The sequence below is a fragment of the Malania oleifera genome, chromosome 9 (assembly GCF_029873635.1).
Source record: "Malania oleifera isolate guangnan ecotype guangnan chromosome 9, ASM2987363v1, whole genome shotgun sequence".
In the NCBI taxonomy this organism is placed as follows: Eukaryota; Viridiplantae; Streptophyta; class Magnoliopsida; order Santalales; family Ximeniaceae; genus Malania; species Malania oleifera.
The window spans coordinates 65,806,183-65,823,752 of record NC_080425.1 but is presented as its reverse complement, the minus strand read 5'-3'; the positions used below and the strand labels follow the sequence as shown (position 1 = coordinate 65,823,752).

The window sequence follows — 17,570 nt, the reverse complement described above, 5'->3', positions numbered from 1 at the left end:
TATAAAATAAAAACATAATTTAACTCTTAAGTAATTTAAATATCTCCTCCAAGATATTTATATATAAATATCTAAAAATATTTCCTCCAATATATATATATATATATATATATATATGTATGTATGTATGTTTGTGTAAATATTTAAAAATATCTCCTCCAAGATATTTATTATTATATTTATTTATTTATTATTTTATTTTATTTTTTCTATTCAGGTTACTATAGTGTGTCTAAGTTAATATATCCAAGTGATAGCAATGATCAACGTATCAAAATAATTCATACATATATAATATTTATGAATATGTGTTAAAGAATAGTATTCCCTAATTTTATACAATTAACAATATCTTGGCTATTAGTCATCTATTTCATTCTCTTAGAACACCCCCCCCCCCCCCCTTTCCCCCACTATATCAATAACTATTTTTTTAATGGTCCCTTTCTCTTATACTTGCCATGTAATTTAGTATTTTTTTTTTTCAATATTTTATTTCAAAATCTATGTTCACGTAATCTAAATTTCGCTATCATTTCTTTTAAAATCCATTTAGATTAATTTTTTCCTTTCCAACTTTCTGTGATATAATTGTAAAGGAAGGGCAAAATTCTCAGCTATATCATCAACTATTTTTTCAACGGCCCCTTTCTCTTAATACTTGCCATATAATTTTAGTAACTTTTTAATATTTTATTTCAAAATTTATCTTCACCTTGACTAAATTTCACCATCATTTCTATCAAAATCTAGACTAAACATTTTCTTTCCGACTCTCCGGGGTATGATTCTAAGAAAAGAAAATTTTTAACCTTTAATCAACCTAAACCTTTACAAAGATTTAAAAAACAAAAAAAAGCCAAGTATAACCTCTATCACCTGGACATTATATCAATATAAATTCCTGCAGAGATCAAATTACATGGCTATCATAAAAATATTTTCTAAATAAATATGTATGTATGCGTTTAAGTTAGAGATAACTAAATTAAAATCGTAAAGAATTTAATGTGAAAAGATATGTTTCTCATATATTGGTGTAATATTAAATATTTTTTAAGTGAATGAAAATATTTAATGTGTACATGTGAGTGAAAATAGAAATCAAAATGTTTGTCACTTTAATTTGGTACAGTTTTCATTAAATCTTTATTCTTCATTTCGTCTTGACTCCATTTAATCCTGGTTTCATTTCATTGATGAATTAAAAATTTGTTTGAATCTGAGTCAAATCCATTATAAAAGCATGTCGTTCCAAAATTTGCAAAGTAATGTGGGCTGCCACGTGGGGGTGTGAATGGCGAAGGGATGGACCATAAGGATTGTAAATGGAGCCAGCAGAAAGGGACACAACAAAAGCCAAAAATGCAGACCCATGAAGCCTATGCCCTTTCCATTGAAGCCCATGAAGCCAAAATTTTTAAAACTCCTATGATTGGAAATCCTAATGCATCTTGTTGATTTTTGAAATTAAGAATGATTGATTAAGATTTGTTTAAAGTTTTAAAAAATTATGAAAAAGAAAGAAAAAAAATATGGGGAAAAATAGATTTTTTTTTCTCATGAAGTTAAAATATATGATAAATTAATTAAAAATATTTTTATTTTACCTCTCATTAATATTTGATTTTCAAATTTGTAATCATGTTTAAATAAATTTATATTTTTAATTGAATAAAAACATAAATATTTTTAATTTTTCCGCCTGTCTTATACAATTCTTTTTTCTTAAAAGGGGATTAGGAATTTGCACACACCCAGATAGAAGAAAAAGGGAACCAAACCAAAGAACATGGTAAAATAAATAACAAGAAACTGCCAATTTCTGAGTCCTCTATCCAACCCCCAAAAAGAAATAATAGTAATGATAATAACAAAAACCATTCTAATTTACAACCAGAAAGGTTTAATTTAGTATAGTTAAATATTTAATTAACACAATTAACTAAAAGTCTAAACCCTAGCTAAGGAGATGGGGTAGTTAATAAACCCTTATCGTTACCATTGCTCTCGTTGCCATGGTTGCAGCTGTAGTACCTGCAAAGCACCTTGCACTTGACCACGTTGCCGTACGCATAGAACCCCGGCGCCGCCATCACCCGAACCATGGCCTGCACCATCTTCTGAGCTTTGTCTCCTCCTCCGACGGCGACGTCCTCCATGTACGCCGAATCGAACTTCGCTCCTTTCTCCACCCTGAAAATGGGCAAGCTCGGGTGCACCGCCGTGGCCAGGAGGCGCGTCAGCCACAACCCCTTCGCGGCCGCGATTTTGAAGTTATTAATTTGGACTCTAATTACATGATAATGTTTTTAGAAAAAAAAATTATGAAAATTAACATATAATTTAAAGTAAAAATTATCTTGAGATAAAAATATATAAAATATATTAATATCATTTATTGCATTTATATAAAATTATAAAATTTAAATTAAAGAACTGTATGTAATATTATAAGTCAAAAATCATAAAATTTTAGTCCCCAAGAGTAATTCAAGTTGTGAATTAAAGACTTTTTAAATTACATAATTACATAATAATTGGTGTTTAAATATAGAATGGTAAAGAATTTTTGTGGATTAGTTAAGCATCCAAAAATTTTCAAATATCGTTATTTAAAAAAATTATAAAATTTTAATTAAATAATTATAAATAATATTCGAAACTAAAACTTACGTAAGTAATTCAGTTTCGACCAAACTCTAGAGTTGAGTCTAATTGAAAGGTGAATGAAGCTTACACTATTAAATTACATAAAATGCAGGTGATACATGCAATTATTACAAGTAACGGAACCTATTTACTATTACAGACCCTTTAAATAGATATGAAATACAATACAACATATAGACTTTGAGTCTTCAACTTCAATCTCTCTTTGTGCAATCATTATTATCTGCCAATTAGAGTTCCTATACATAACGTCAAACACCAATCAAATATAACAGGTATTTGTCATTATTAAAATCGGGCGTGACCTATAAGGTCAACAACTACCACCCAGGAAAGGCTAATGTAGTCACTGATGCTTTGAGTCGAAAATCAGTGGATTCATCTGCATCTGCAATGGAGATTCAGCATTCGATCCAGATGAATTTAGAGAGCCTCGGTGTGGAGTCGGTAGAGGGTGATCACGTATTTTTGAAAATAACACCACTGAAGGGAGTCATGAGATTTTGGAGGAATGGTAAGTTAAGCCTAGGTTTATTGACCCATTCGAGATACTTGAAAAGGTTGGGTCAGTTACCTATCGGATAGCTTTACCACCAGTTTTGTTTAAAATACATACATATTTCACGTTTCTATGTTAAAAAAAAATGTCCCAGATCCTTCCAATTTCGTCAGTTATGCAGAATTAGAATTCAATGATGCTCTAATTTATAAGGAAACTCCAGTATAGATCTTAGACAAGAAAGAATAGGAATTGTGCAGTAAAAAAATTCAGCTAGTAAAAATCTTGTGGAGAAATCATGTTATAGAAGAAGTTTCATAAGAGTTTGAGGAAGAAATCAGACAAAAATACACACACCTGTTTGGTGGGGTACAGTAGTGGTATATAAAGTTCAAATAATGACAGATTTATTTTGTTTAGTACAGAGTGACGAATGTATAATTGTAATTTAGAATATAGGATAGGTAGTGTTTTTGGTTTTGGGAAAATTTTCTTTTATGAGTATATTTGTAATCTCCCAGAACTACTTATGTAATCAAAGTATTCCTCTACCATAAGTGAGGGTTAGTAATAAAATAAGTAGCCTGTATTCTTTAAAGAATGGTGTCAATGCAGAAAGTAAATTTCGAGGACGGAATTTTTATAAGAAGGGGAGAATGTAGAGACCTGAAAAATTATAGTAATTAAATAATAAAATAAAGAAGAGAAAAGAATTTTTCAAAAGGGATTTCAGCAGGGTCTCATCGACAAGTGAAGAAGTGCTCGTCGACGAGCAGGGCTTTTCAGCTCATCGACGGGAACTCGTGCCTCGTCGACGAGAAATTATTGAGAGGACTGTGTCCAAATCCTGAAACTCGTCGATGAGAAGGTGTTCGTCAATGAGTTCTCTTCATTGACTCGTTGACGAGGCCACGTGGACAGCACTCTAAATATAGCCCAAAATAGATTTCCTACGAAGATATTTTATTTTATCAGTTTCTCTCTCTCTCTCTCGCTCTCTCTCTCTCTCTCTACACGGTTTCTCTCACTTCTCTCTAGGTTTTTGGCTCCGTCTTTCTCCGGTTCGACAATCATAAGCTACCACGATGATCCTAGGCAGATTCTCTACAACATAGTTAGAGCAAAATGTTAATTTGAGAAATTGGGAACCATCCCAAAACCAAGGTAAGTAGATTATTTGGGTATTATCAGTATTACAAAATTTAATTGAGCCTAAATTTTGTATTATATGAGAACATACTAGAGTTTTGTGAAGTAAAATTAGGGTATTATATTTTGAGGAATAGGGTGTGTTGATTATATGAGTCAAATCCTGTTTTGATAATGACAAATTGGTATTTGATCTATGCATTTAGATTGTGAACATGAACAATATTTAGCATGTACGAAAGGATAACAAGTCATGAACATTAAAAAATATACATCTTGGCACAATCCATAGAACTAAAAGAGTTAAAGAATGAAAATGCAAGCGGCAAGTTCAAGATCGTCATGGGAATGGATATTTAAAACTAATGTATTCACATATTTCATATGATTTAATTTGAGACTCAAAATATACCCTAGAATGACCTTAGGACCCATGCATCTCATAAACATCATTAGGGGATATTTATGGACTAAGGGATATTTTTAAAACCCTGGAAAATATTTTATAAAAGAGCAAAGAAAGAGAGCAAAACTGATTTTTGAAACTAAAAAGGAAAAATCCAAGAAATGAACAGTTCAGAAGACCGAATTCCATGTTTAGTTGTCTGAAAATTTAACTTCAGAAGATCGAAGTTAAATTCAATCGTCTGAAGAATTTCTTCAGAAGACTGAAGATTAAGTTCAGTCGTTTAAGAATTAATGGTGAAACATAGAAGCTGGCAGAAGCACATCAGAAGACTGAACTAAGACTTCAGTCGTCTGAACCCAACACTTTAGAAGACTGAACCCCAACTTCAATTATTTGACCCTGTGTCCAGGTTAATTTTTTCGAAACTCTAAGGAACTTCAGTCGTCTGGGCTCTAACCCTCAGTCATCTGAACCTGTGAGAAAGTTAAAAATTTTATTTTCCACAATGCATTTCAATATCTATCTTACATGTGTATGTTGAATAACCCCACACACACTTAACAATTAATTAGGTGAAAAGGATTCATTGATATAATAATTTAAATCAGTTTTAAATCCCTACAATTGATTTGTTAAATATAGAAATAGGGATTCAGTGGTACGTAATATTAAAGATTTTGAAAATACCCAATTCACCCCCCTCTTGAGATTACACCTGAATTAACATTTGGTATCAGAGCGGGTTTACATAGACTTAATTGTTCATTTATAAAAAAATCATATGGCACACATCGGTGTAACTCCATTTGGTGAGGGACACTCGTCCACTAGACCACCAATTTTTTGTGGTGCAAATTACACCTATTGGAAACGTGGGATGAACATATACCTATTAAATGTAGATTGGAAGGTATGGAAAATAGTTACTAAGGGAAATTATGTTCCCATGAAAGTAATTGATAAGGTAAATGTACCTAAAACTGAAGATGAGTATAGAGAGGAAGATTGGAAATCAGTACAAATAAATGATACAGCAATGAACTTGGTTTTTTGTGCACTAGATGTAAATGAATTTAATAAGGTAATGACATGTAACTTTGCTAAAGAGATTTTGGAAAAAAATTAGAAGTTACATATGAAAGAACTGAGGAAGTAAAAGATAGTAGGATAGACATGCTCACCAGTGAGTATGAAGCATTTATAATGACTGCTAATGAATCTATCCAATCCATGTACACTAGATTCACACACATCACAAATTCTTTAAATGCTCTTGGTAAATCTTACCCTACTTATGAGTTGATCAGGAAAATACTCAGGGGACTACCTCCAGTTTGGGAAGCTAAAGCTACGATAATAGCAGAAGGGAGAAATCTCAAGGATGTCGGTTGATGAACTAATTGGATCCCTCATTACATATGGGCTTGCAATAAATAAGAGGAAGAATGAGCAAAGCAAAGCAAAGAAAGCCACAACACTTAAGGCATTGTCTCACTGCTCCAGTGTTTGAAGTGATTCGGAATCGGATGACAACATGACACTCATCACCAAGAGATTTGGAGAGTTCATGAGAAAGAAGAAGAAATACACCAGAAAATTCAAGGGCTCAAAAGCAGACAAGGGAGAGTCAAGCAGAAGGAAGCAAAAAGATGATCCCCCCATGTGCTATAATTGTAGAGAACTTGGACACATCAAGCCGGATTGTCCCTAGCTGAAGAAAGTGTCTAAGAAAAAGAAGAAGACGACTCTAAAAGTGGGCTAGGAAACACACAGTACCAGTTGCTCGGAATCTGAATCTGGTGATGACGAGATGGTGAATCTATGTCTGATGGCACATGATGACCACGAGGTACAATCCTTTTGTTCTGTTTCATCTTACTATTCAAATAATTCACAAAATGAAAATAGCATGCTTTCGTATGATGAATTGCATTAAGAATATTTGCACACCCTTAAAATGCTTGAGAAAATGAATAAGAAAAATTCTGTTTTGAAATTAAAATTGAAATAATTTTCCAAGTTAGTTGAACGTCAAAATGAATCTCATGCATTTCTCATGAAAGACAAGGATTAGAAAATTGAGGAGTTAGAAAAGAATTTGAAAAAATAAAACTAAGATTATTTGTAAATTTACTGAAGGTCAAAATAATTTTGAAAAACTCCTAGGAGCTCAAAAAAATTCCCTAGAGAAGGAAGGTCTTGGTTTTAATGGGAAGGAAAATCTAAAACAGAAATATCTCTACATGGGATATTTTGTAAGAGAGTCAAAATCGTATGTTCCAACTAAAAACTATCATAGAAATATTACATGTTTTAAATGTAAGAGGTTGAGTCACATAAAATTTGATTGTCCTTTCAAAAATAAAGATGTCAAACTTAAGAAAGTATGGAAAGTCAAGGGAGAATCTAGTACTAACCCCCATGAACCTAAGAAAATCTGGGTACCAAAAGTAGTTATTTGACTATGTCCTGCAGATGTACTTAAGATCGTCCTTCTCGAAAGACAAATGGTATATGGATAGCTGATGCTCGCGACACATGACAGGAGATAAAGCTAAATTTGCATCTATCATATCCAAAGATGAAGAATTCGTTACATTTGGGGATAACTCTAAAGGTAAAATTATTGGAGTTGGTAAAGTTGGCAAGAAACCTTCACTTGTCATTGATAATGTGTTGTTAGTTAATAAATTAAAAAATAACTTAATGAGTATAAGTCAACTATGTGATAAAATTATAAAGTTTCATTTGAACATGACAAATGCACTGTAAAGAACAAATCTGAAAACAAAATATTGTTTACTGTTGATCGTCATGAAAATTATACATCACTAGCCTTGATAACCTTGCTTCTCAACATGTTACTTGTTTTTCTGATATAAATGAGATTAGTTGGATTTGGCATAGGAGACTAGGACACGCAAACATGGACTTAATATCTAAACTTGTTAAGAAAGAATTAGTTAAGGGATTACCTAAGACTAAATTCGTGAAAGATAAAATCTATGATGCATGCCAACTAGGAAAACAAGCAAGAACGAACTTTAAGAAAAAGAAAGAAATCTTTACTACTAGGCCACTTCAAATGCTACACTTAAATTTATTTGGTCCAAACCCAATTCAGAGTTTAGGAGGAAAATCATATGCATTCGTTATAGTTGATGATTAAGATATACATGGATTCTATTTATAGGTTACAAAGATGAAGCATGTGAACAACTCATAAATTTGTATAAGAAAATTCAAAATGAAAGGGGTTATACTGTCACTAAAATCCAAAGTGATAGGGGTATAGAATTTAAAAATCAAAGCATGGAAGACTACTGTAATTCATTAGGAATTGCTCATAATTTTTCGGTTCCTAGAACACCACAGCAAAATGGTGTAGTTGAAAAGAAGAATAGGTCTATACAAGAAATGACTAGAACTATACTTAACGAACATAAACTACCTAAGTACTTCTGAGCTGAGGCAGTAAATACTACCTGCTATGTTCTAAATAGAGTTTTGATTAGACCATCTCTAAATGAGACTCTATACGAATTATGGAATGACCATAGACCAAACATATTATATTTTCATGTCTTTGGTTGTAAATGTTTTGTACTTAGAGACAATGAACATTTAGGAAAATTTGATGTGAAATCAGATGAAAGTATCTTCCTAGGGTATGCCTTAGATAGTAAAGCCTACAAAGTATACAACAAACGAACATTAACCATTATAGAATCCATTCATGTAGTGTTTGATGAGTCAAATCCCTTCTCTAAAAGGACTGATGAAGATGAAATTAAGATAAATAAGGAATTTGAAAAATTGTCCATTAAAGATGATTCAGAAGAGAAAAATGAAGTTAAGGAACCATCCACTGAAACTAATCAAATTGAAAATGAGGTTAATGAACCACCTAGAGAATGGAAGTACATAAAGAATCATCCCAATGATAAAATAATAGGTGAACCATTACGTAGAGTAGCCACATGATCCTCACTTAGGAATATGATTAGTCATTTTGCCTTTCTATCTCAAGAAGAACCTAGGAATGTGAGTGAAGCAATTGAGGATGAATTGTGGGTGATGTCCGTGCAAGAAGAGCTAAACCAATTTGAGAGAAACAAAACATGGACATTAGTTCCTAGACTTGAGGATAAAACAATCATTGGAACAAAATGGATATATAAGAACAAGAATGATGAGCATGGGATAGTTGTTAGAAATAAGGCAAGCCTAGTAGCTCAGGGATATAACCAGGAAGAAGGAATAGATTTTGAAAAAACTTTTGCACTTGTAACTAGAATGCTTTTAACCTATGTTGCTTTTAAGGATTTCAAGTTATATCAAATGAATGTAAAAAGCGCGTTTTTAAATGGCTACATAAGTGAAGAGGTATATGTAGTACAACCCCCAGGCTTTGAAAACCATAAGAATCCAGATCACATTTATAGACCCAGATCACATTTATAGACTAACAAAAGTCTTGTATGGTTTAAAGCAAACTCCTAGAGATTGGTATGAGAGGCTAAGCGAATTTCTCCTGGACAATGGATTTCTAAGAGGAAGGATAGACATAACACTTTTTATTAAGTCTTAGAAAGATGACATGCTCCTAGTTCAAGTATACGTAGATGATATCATATTTGGAGCCACAAATAAAGACTTGTGCAATGAGTTTGCTAGAACTATGCAAAATGAATTTGAGATGAGTATGATGGGTGAACTAAATTTCTTCCTAAGACTTCAGATCAAGCAAGCGAAACATGGAATCTTTATAAATCAATCGAAGTACATTAGAGATCCGCTCAAAAAGTTTAATATGGAAGATGAAAAAATACTAGGAACACCTATGAGTGCTTATTTGAAATTAGACAAAGATGAATAAGGTCTTCTAGTAGATGTCAAGCTCTATCGTGGAATGATCAGTAGCTTATTATATCTGACTGCCAACATACCTGACATAATTTTTAGCGTATGTTTGTGCGCAAGATTTCAGGTTGCACCAAAAGAGTCACATTTGTTAGCTGTTAAACAAATACTTAGATACCTGATAGGAACCGTGGAACTTGGGTTATGGTATCCTAAGTATACATCTTTTTGAGATTCTCAGCTATTTAGATGCTGATTTTTCTAGTAGCAAAGTGGATAGGAAGAGCACAAGTGGTACATGTCATTTTTTAGGACATTCGTTAGTCTCTTAGTTTTCTAAGAAGCAGAATTCAGTAGCTTTTTCCACAGCTGAGGCTGAATACGTAGCGGCAGGAAGTTGTCGTGCTCAAACACTATACATGAAGCAACAACTGACAGATTTCGGATTAAACTATGACACAATACCTATAAGATGCGACAATACGAGTGCAATAAACATTTCAAAGAATCTTATATTACATTCATGAACTAAACATATAGAAATAAGATATCACTTCCTTCGTGATTATGTGCAAAAAGGAGATGTGACACTTGATTTTGTATGCACAGATGAACAATGGGCAGACATATTCATGAAACCACTTGCAAAGGATAGGTTTATCCAAATTAGGGGTGAATTAGGCCTGATGCATAGTCGAGAGGTTGCCTAGAATTATATTAGATGACATAATTCAGGGGGAGCAATGCCACTTAATATTCACAATTGGTTAAAAATTTCAAATTCGGCTCATTTGTTCCTTGTTGGAATCACATTAGTTAACATTTGGCATTAAACTCATATCATGATAAAAGCATATTAACTTACACATGGTAATCCTCATATAATCATTGAACTTTAGTGACTGTGTTTACTTCTTCATGTCTATGAAATTTGCCATACTGTGTATGTTCACATTGCAATTTACATTCACAAACACAACTTTCTGCATTAGAAAGGGGGAGAAGTAAATTGAATTAACACAGGAAGACACATTTCACAGTACAATTTTTCAAATCCAATGGTTGAATAAGTTTAAAACTTTAAGATTTAAAAAGGGAGAAGAACATAAGGATATGTCCACTCATGTATTATCATACACATTTTTGTTGATGTCAAAAGGGGGAGAAGAATCAGGCTAGCAAAAATAGAGCAAAAATAGCTGGCAAAACTAAATATGTAGGAGAAGAATCAAGCTAGCAAAAATGGGCAAAGATGGTTGGAAAAACTAAATGTGTATGAGCATGAGCATATTTCATTTGGCATGAGCATATTTCATTTGCTATATTTGTGCATTATTTGAGAGGGAGCCTTGTTAGGCGGAACCCACTTTATATTTTTGCTCGTGTATTTGTCATCATCAAAAAAAGGGAGATTATTAACTCTATGAGTCCAATCCTGTTTTGATAAGGACAAATCACTTGGTATTTGATCTGTGCATTTAGTTTGTGAACAGGAACAATATTTAGCATGCACGAAAGGATAACGAGTCATGGAAGTCATGAAGATTAAAGAATACACATCTTGGCACAATCCATGGAACTAAAAGAGTTAAAGAATGAAGATACAAGCGGCAAGTTCAAGATCATCATGGGAATGGGTATTTAGAACTAATGTATTCACATCTTTCATATGATTTAATTTGAAACTCAAAATATACCCTAGACTGACCTTAGGACTCATGCATCTCATGAACATCATTAGGGGATATTTATGGATTTAGAGATATTTTTAAAACCCTGGAAAATATTTTATAAAAGAGCAAAGAAAGAAAGCAAAGCTGATTTTTGAAACTAAAAAGGAAAAATCCAAGAAATGAACAGTTCAGAAGACCAAACTCCATGTTCATTCGTCTAAAGATTTAACTTCAGAAGACCAAAGTTAAGCTTAGTCGTCTGAAGAATTTCTTCAGAAGATTGAAGAATAAGTTCAGTCGTTTGAAGAATTAATGGTGAAACACAAAACCTGGCAGAAGCACATCACAAAACTGAACTAAGACTAGAGTCGCCTGAACCCGACACTTCGGAAGACTGAACCCCAACTTCAGTCATCTGATCCTGTGTCCAGGTTAATTTTTTCGAAACTCTAAGGAACTTCAGTCGTCTGGGTTTTAACCCTCAGTTGTCTAAACCTGCGGGAAAGTTAAAAATTTTATTTTCCGCAACGCATTTCAATATCTATCTTGCATGTGTATGTTGAATAACCCCACACACACTTAACAATTAATTGGGTGAAAATGATTCATTGATATAATAATTTAAATCTGTTTTAAATCCCAGCAATTGATTTGTTAAATATAGAAATAGGGATTAAGTAGTAAGTAATATTAAAGATTTTGAAAATACCCAATTCACCCCCCCTTTTGGGATTACACTTGAATTAACAGGGTGTTTTGGGGACCCCAGTGGGTGATATTTTAGGAACCCAAGTAAAATAATACATGATTTATAGTCTAGAAATTATGCACATATGGATTTTGGGAGAATATGTATGTGATAATTATTTAGGTGAATGCAGTTGTTTGATTAGGAAATTATACGTGTGTTATCTCAGGATGTTGAAATTATGAATGTCGAACGCGTGAAATTGTAAATAACAGTTAGTGCTCAGATAGTCAGGTAAGTGAAATATGCTATGCTAGGAAATTTTAGTATAATTATCAGTAAAAATTATATGTTTTACTAGATTATTATTCAGATCATAAAACATTAGTAAAATAGAAAATATAGATTTCAGAGCATGTGAATCTAATTATTTAATTGTGTGGCATGAGCTCGTAGCATATTAGTACAATATTTATATAGTTTACAAATATACATGTTCTATAGAATGATGAATTTTCAGTATACATACAGATAGAACTTTTACATAATATTCAGAAACATGATTTATAGTATTTTCAAGATACCATGATTCCAGAACTATAACACCCAGATACTTAGATATTCAGACAGATATTCAGATATACAGATAATAAATATTCAATCAGTTATTCAGATTTTTAGATTATTTAGATTAGTTTTATAGTGTTATAGTTATTTCAAAATCATGGTAAAACAGTAATATAGAAATATCAGTTACATATATACAGTATTAGACCCTGATGAACCAGATCAATTTTAAAGTACGGTACCGTAGCTATTTTCAGTTCAAAGTGCAACCACATAATTCAGATAGTATGTGGATTTTCAGCGGTCGATCGTGCCTATGTTGTGGACAGTCTCCTCATCAATTAAGGTTGAGAAGGCCGATCTTACTTTTAGAGTTTAGTTGACTTATCCTAGTTGGCCAGCCAATGATAGGTCCCGCCTGCGGGCTGCACAACCCTGTCATGAGGGGGTTAAATCATGACTTTCAGTTATCCATCTAGTAAAATTTTTCTCAATTATTATATATATATATATATATATATATATATATATATATATATCCAAATTTAAAGAAACCGTAGACATACCTATGAATATTAGAAGTATTATGAATAGAATATTCAGAAAAACGGTTTATGTTAAGTAACATAGGTATGAGCTATACTGTGTATTAATTATACGTGTTTTCTTAGACTCGGTTATTTATGGTACTTCTAAATTAGATTTTACAATTATGTAAACTCATCTGCCACACACTAGCAATAGCATATTTCATCTTACTGGGTGTTTGTCTCATTCCAGTGATTTAACATTTTTCAAGTGATTTAATTAGGCAAGCAGATCAGGCTCTTAGATAGAGGGGACTACAGTACTGCCCTGTCTATAGGGTGAGTATTTTTGGAAAGTTTCTTTTTGAGTAGTCCCTAGGTTCAGGTGAGGGCATTTTGGGGAATGGCTATGTGTGCATATTTTGGAAAATTTTGACACTCTGGTATTGTATATATTGACGTAATTATATGTATTCTGCTTTTCACTGCATAGGTAGTTTATTGAGTTCTAGATTCCATGGTCTCTATCTAGACCGTGATGATGGTTGATTTATATTTGAAAGTATTTGAGTAGAGAGATTTTACAATTTATATATGTGAAAAAAAAATGGCATGAAAATCAGGTCGTTACATAAGTAATTAAAGTTACAAGGCATGGCTCTTAAAAGACATATCAATGGTCAAAACGTGGGGCTTCAATGTGTGTTGTAAGTTTTAAATTTGAATTTGAGATGAAAATGAATAAGAGATGGGAGACGAGATACCGTATATTGTGTATCCTAAACTCTAGGTTGAGCCTTCAATATATATATATATATATATATATATAAATCTAATTTAGAGGATGTGATGCAAATATTAAAGCCTGAACATTGTTCTTTTTTAAGTCTCAAAATAAAGAACTTATTCTTATATGTGTGTGTGTGCGCGTGTGTCTAAGTTAATATATCCATCCAAGTGATAGCAATGATCAACACGCTACACGGTATCAAAATAATCCATACATGTATAACATTTATGAATGTCTTAAAGAATAGAATTCCCTAATTTTATACAATTAACAATATCTTGGCTATTAGTCATCTATTTTGTTAATCTCTTATACTTGCCATATAATTCAAAATTTTATTTCAAAATCTATCTTCACCTTGACTAAAATTTTACCATCATTTTTTTCAAAATCTATTTAGACTAAACTTTTTCTTTTCAACTCTCTGGGATATGATTCTAAAAAAGGAAAAAAATTAACCTTTAATCAACCTAAACCTTTACAAAGATATTAAAAAAAAAAAGAAGCCAAGTATAAAATCTATCACTTGGACTTTATATCAATATAAATTCTTGGAGAGATCAAATTGCATGGCTATCATTAAATATTTTCTAAATAAATATGCATGTATATGTTTAAGTTGGAGATAACTAATTAAAATGGTAAAGAATTTAATGTTAAAAGATATGTTTCTCATATATTGGCGTAATATTAAATATTTTTTAAGTGAACGAAAATATTTAATGTATAGGAGTGAATGAAAATAGAAATCAAAATATTTGTCTTTAATTTGGTACATTTTTCATTAAATCTTTATTCTTCATTACATCTTTACTCCATTTAATCCTGGTTTCATTTCATTGATGAATTAAAAAATTTGTTTGAATTTGAGCCAAATCCATTATAAAAGCATGTCGTTCCAAAATTTGCAAAGTGATGTGGGATGCCACGTGGGGGTGTAAATGGCAAAGGGATGGACCATGAGGATTGTAAATGCAGCCAGCAGAGACAGGGACACAACAAAAGCCAAAAATGCAGACCCATGAAGCCTATGCCCTTTCCATTGAAGCCCATGAAGCCAAAATTTTGAAAACTCCTATGATTGAAACCCTAATGCATCTTGTTGATTTTTGAAATTAATAATGACTGGTTAAGATTTGTTTAAAGCTTTAAAAAATTATGAAAAAGAAAGAAAAAAATATGGGAAAAAATAGATTTTTTTTTTCTCATGAAGTTAAAATATATGATAAATTAATTAAAAATATTTTTATTTTACCTCTTATTAATATTTGATTTTCAAATTTGTAATCATGTTTAAATAAATTTATATTTTTAATTGAATAAAAACATAAAATAATTTTTAATTTTCCCCCCTGTCTTATACAATTCTTTTTCCTAAAAGGGATTAGGAATTCGCCCACGCCCGGATATAAGAAAAAGGGAACCAAACCAAAGAACTTGGTAAAATAAATAACAAGAAACTGCCAAAGTCCTCAATTCAACACCCAAAGAGAAATAATAGTAATGATAATAACAAAAACCATTCTAATTTACAACCAGAAAGGTTTAATTTAGTATAGTTAAATATTTAATTAACACAATTAACTAAAAGTCTAAACCCTAGCTACGGAGATGGCGTGGTTAATAAACCCTTATCGTTTCCATTGCTCTCGTTGCCATGGTTGCAGCTGTAGTACCCGCAAAGCACCTTGCACTTGACCACGTTGCCGTACACATAGAACCCCGGCGCCGCCATCACCCGAACCATGGCCTGCACCATCTTCTGAGCTTTGTCTCCTCCTCCGACGGCGACGTCCTCCATGTACGCCGAATCGAACTTCGCTCCTTTGTCCACCCTGAAAATGGGCAGGCTCGGGTGCACCGCCGTGGCCAGGAGGTGCGTCAGCCACACCGCCTTCGCGGCCGCGAAGAAAGCCTGTAGCAGCGGCTCCGGCCACGCCCTGTTCCACCCCAGCATCCCCACGATCTCGCTCATCTTCCGATCGCAAAACCCACTGAAACTCCCGCTGAAATGCTTCGTCCCCTTGTTCAATACCTCCTCCCAGGTTAAGCCGCGCAAAACCCTAAACGAAGAGTAGTTCGCCTCGCATCGCTCGACCGGGTTCAGGATTTTATCCGCCGCGTTCTTCTGAAATCCGGTGGATTCGAAGTCCTCGAAGAAGGATCGGTTCAGCAAGGCCTCGAGGTACAGGAGCATGCTTTTAGGGGTTTTCGACATCGAAATCTTCGCGTCGAAAGGTTCCAGTAGGTTCGAAATTCGCTCCTGGACTCTGCCTCCGAGCCCCATTTGCCGGAGCTGCGCGGTGAGCGAGCGGCTCATAAGCCGGACCGAGGCGCGAGCCTCCGATACCAATACCAAGAAATGGTCGATCACCTTATCGCTATTGGGAGATTTGGTAATGAAATCTTTAATTTGAACATCTCCTGCTTGTTTCGGTAAACGGTTGCTGCAAACGTCGAGGCCAGATTTCAGATTCTGGCAGTACAATTCGAGCTTGTTGAGTTTCTTTTCTAATTCGGCCATGGAGTGCTTGAGTCTAGAAGCTTCCAGAGTGGCTTCGTCTCGCTTCCGGGTGGCTTGGATGAGCTTGTGGGAGAGCTCAGCGACGGCGACCTTCCACTGCTCCTCCCTCCCCTTCTCCCCCGACGAGTCCGGCGACGGCTTGGGACTCTTCCAGGTCAAGGACGCCAAAATTGACCGGAATATGCCGTTGGGGCTCGCCATCGACACTGATTGCCTGCCGTTATTGAGCGGCACGACGGACGTTTTCTCGCGTCCGCTCGGCCGGCATCTGTTACAGGAGACCGCACAGTCGTCGCCGGTGGTGTCCGGCGGTTTCTTGCCGGTATTGCCAGATTGATGATGGATTGGTGTTGGGTGGTGCCTAAGAGAAGTTTCCTTGCGCACGCCTGCTTCATTTCCTTCCTCCTCCTGTTCTTCTCTTTCACTCTCTGGAATCTGCAAATGAGTAATCAAAGATTCAAATCAGTGAAAGGAAAAACATATATTCGTATATAACTTCAGTCCAAATTTTCTCTTTTGAAAAATAAAAATCCGGGGGGGGGGGGGGGAGGGATTCCTTTTGTTTGGATGAGAAGAAAACAGAGAGAAGAGAAAGAAAAACTTAAGCAGTGGAGATGGTACTTACAGGAGTGAAATGATGGTGGAGTGGAGTGGGAAGTGAAGGAGAAGGAGAGGGTTTGGAGGAAGAGGGAGAAGAAGAGGTGGGAGGAGCCATGAATCATCTGTGACATCTCATTTAATTCCTCTATATACCAAAATTTCTGCATTATTTAAAACCCGATGTGGTCTGTAAAAAAAAACTACAGAACAGAGTTTGCGTTCTCTAAAAGGCCTTTCATTTTCTTTCCTCTTTTTGGGTTGTTTTGACGTTGTCTTTGTAATCATGATCGTGAATTAAAGATACTGTTACCGCGAACAGGGAAAATCACACATAAGAGAAGTGTGAGCGTTGTATCCACGCGCATTGAGGGAATAGTATGGTTATTCTTTTTTTTTTTTTTTTGAATATCGCCGGGTGTCCACAACTGCCAACGCACATCCGTTTTAAGGTCCGCACGCACCGGTCGTGACTAGTCCCACACCCCGTGGATCCGGCCCCACATCATCACGAGGAGGGTAAACCAGGAGCTCAGGGGAAGAATCGAACCCGGGTGGCACAAAGGCTGACTTCGTGAGAGGCACACCCGATTATTCGCTCGACCACCTTT

General features: G+C 34.3%; 1 protein-coding gene across 1 annotated transcript; it reads right to left on the bottom strand.

Moving 5' to 3' along the window:
• Positions 1-15,288: 15,288 nt before the first annotated feature.
• Positions 15,289-17,205, bottom strand: LOC131164505 (IRK-interacting protein). Its single transcript, XM_058121756.1, has 2 exons — positions 16,988-17,205; positions 15,289-16,797 (listed from the first exon to the last, which is right to left on the bottom strand). Exons 1-2 carry the CDS (start codon positions 17,075-17,077, stop codon positions 15,442-15,444), a joined length of 1,446 nt encoding a protein of 481 aa, XP_057977739.1. The 5' UTR covers positions 17,078-17,205; the 3' UTR covers positions 15,289-15,441.
• Between the last annotated feature and the right edge of the window lie 365 nt (positions 17,206-17,570).

Excerpts from the sequence above, each read along its gene's own strand:
- LOC131164505 (XM_058121756.1), bottom strand. The coding sequence starts at position 17,077 with ATGGCTCCTCCCACCTCTTCTTCTCCCTCTTCCTCCAAACCCTCTCCT. Across the intron at positions 16,798-16,987 it reads TCCACCATCATTTCACTCCT|ATTCCAGAGAGTGAAAGAGA; the intron begins GTAAGTACCATC and ends ACTCATTTGCAG.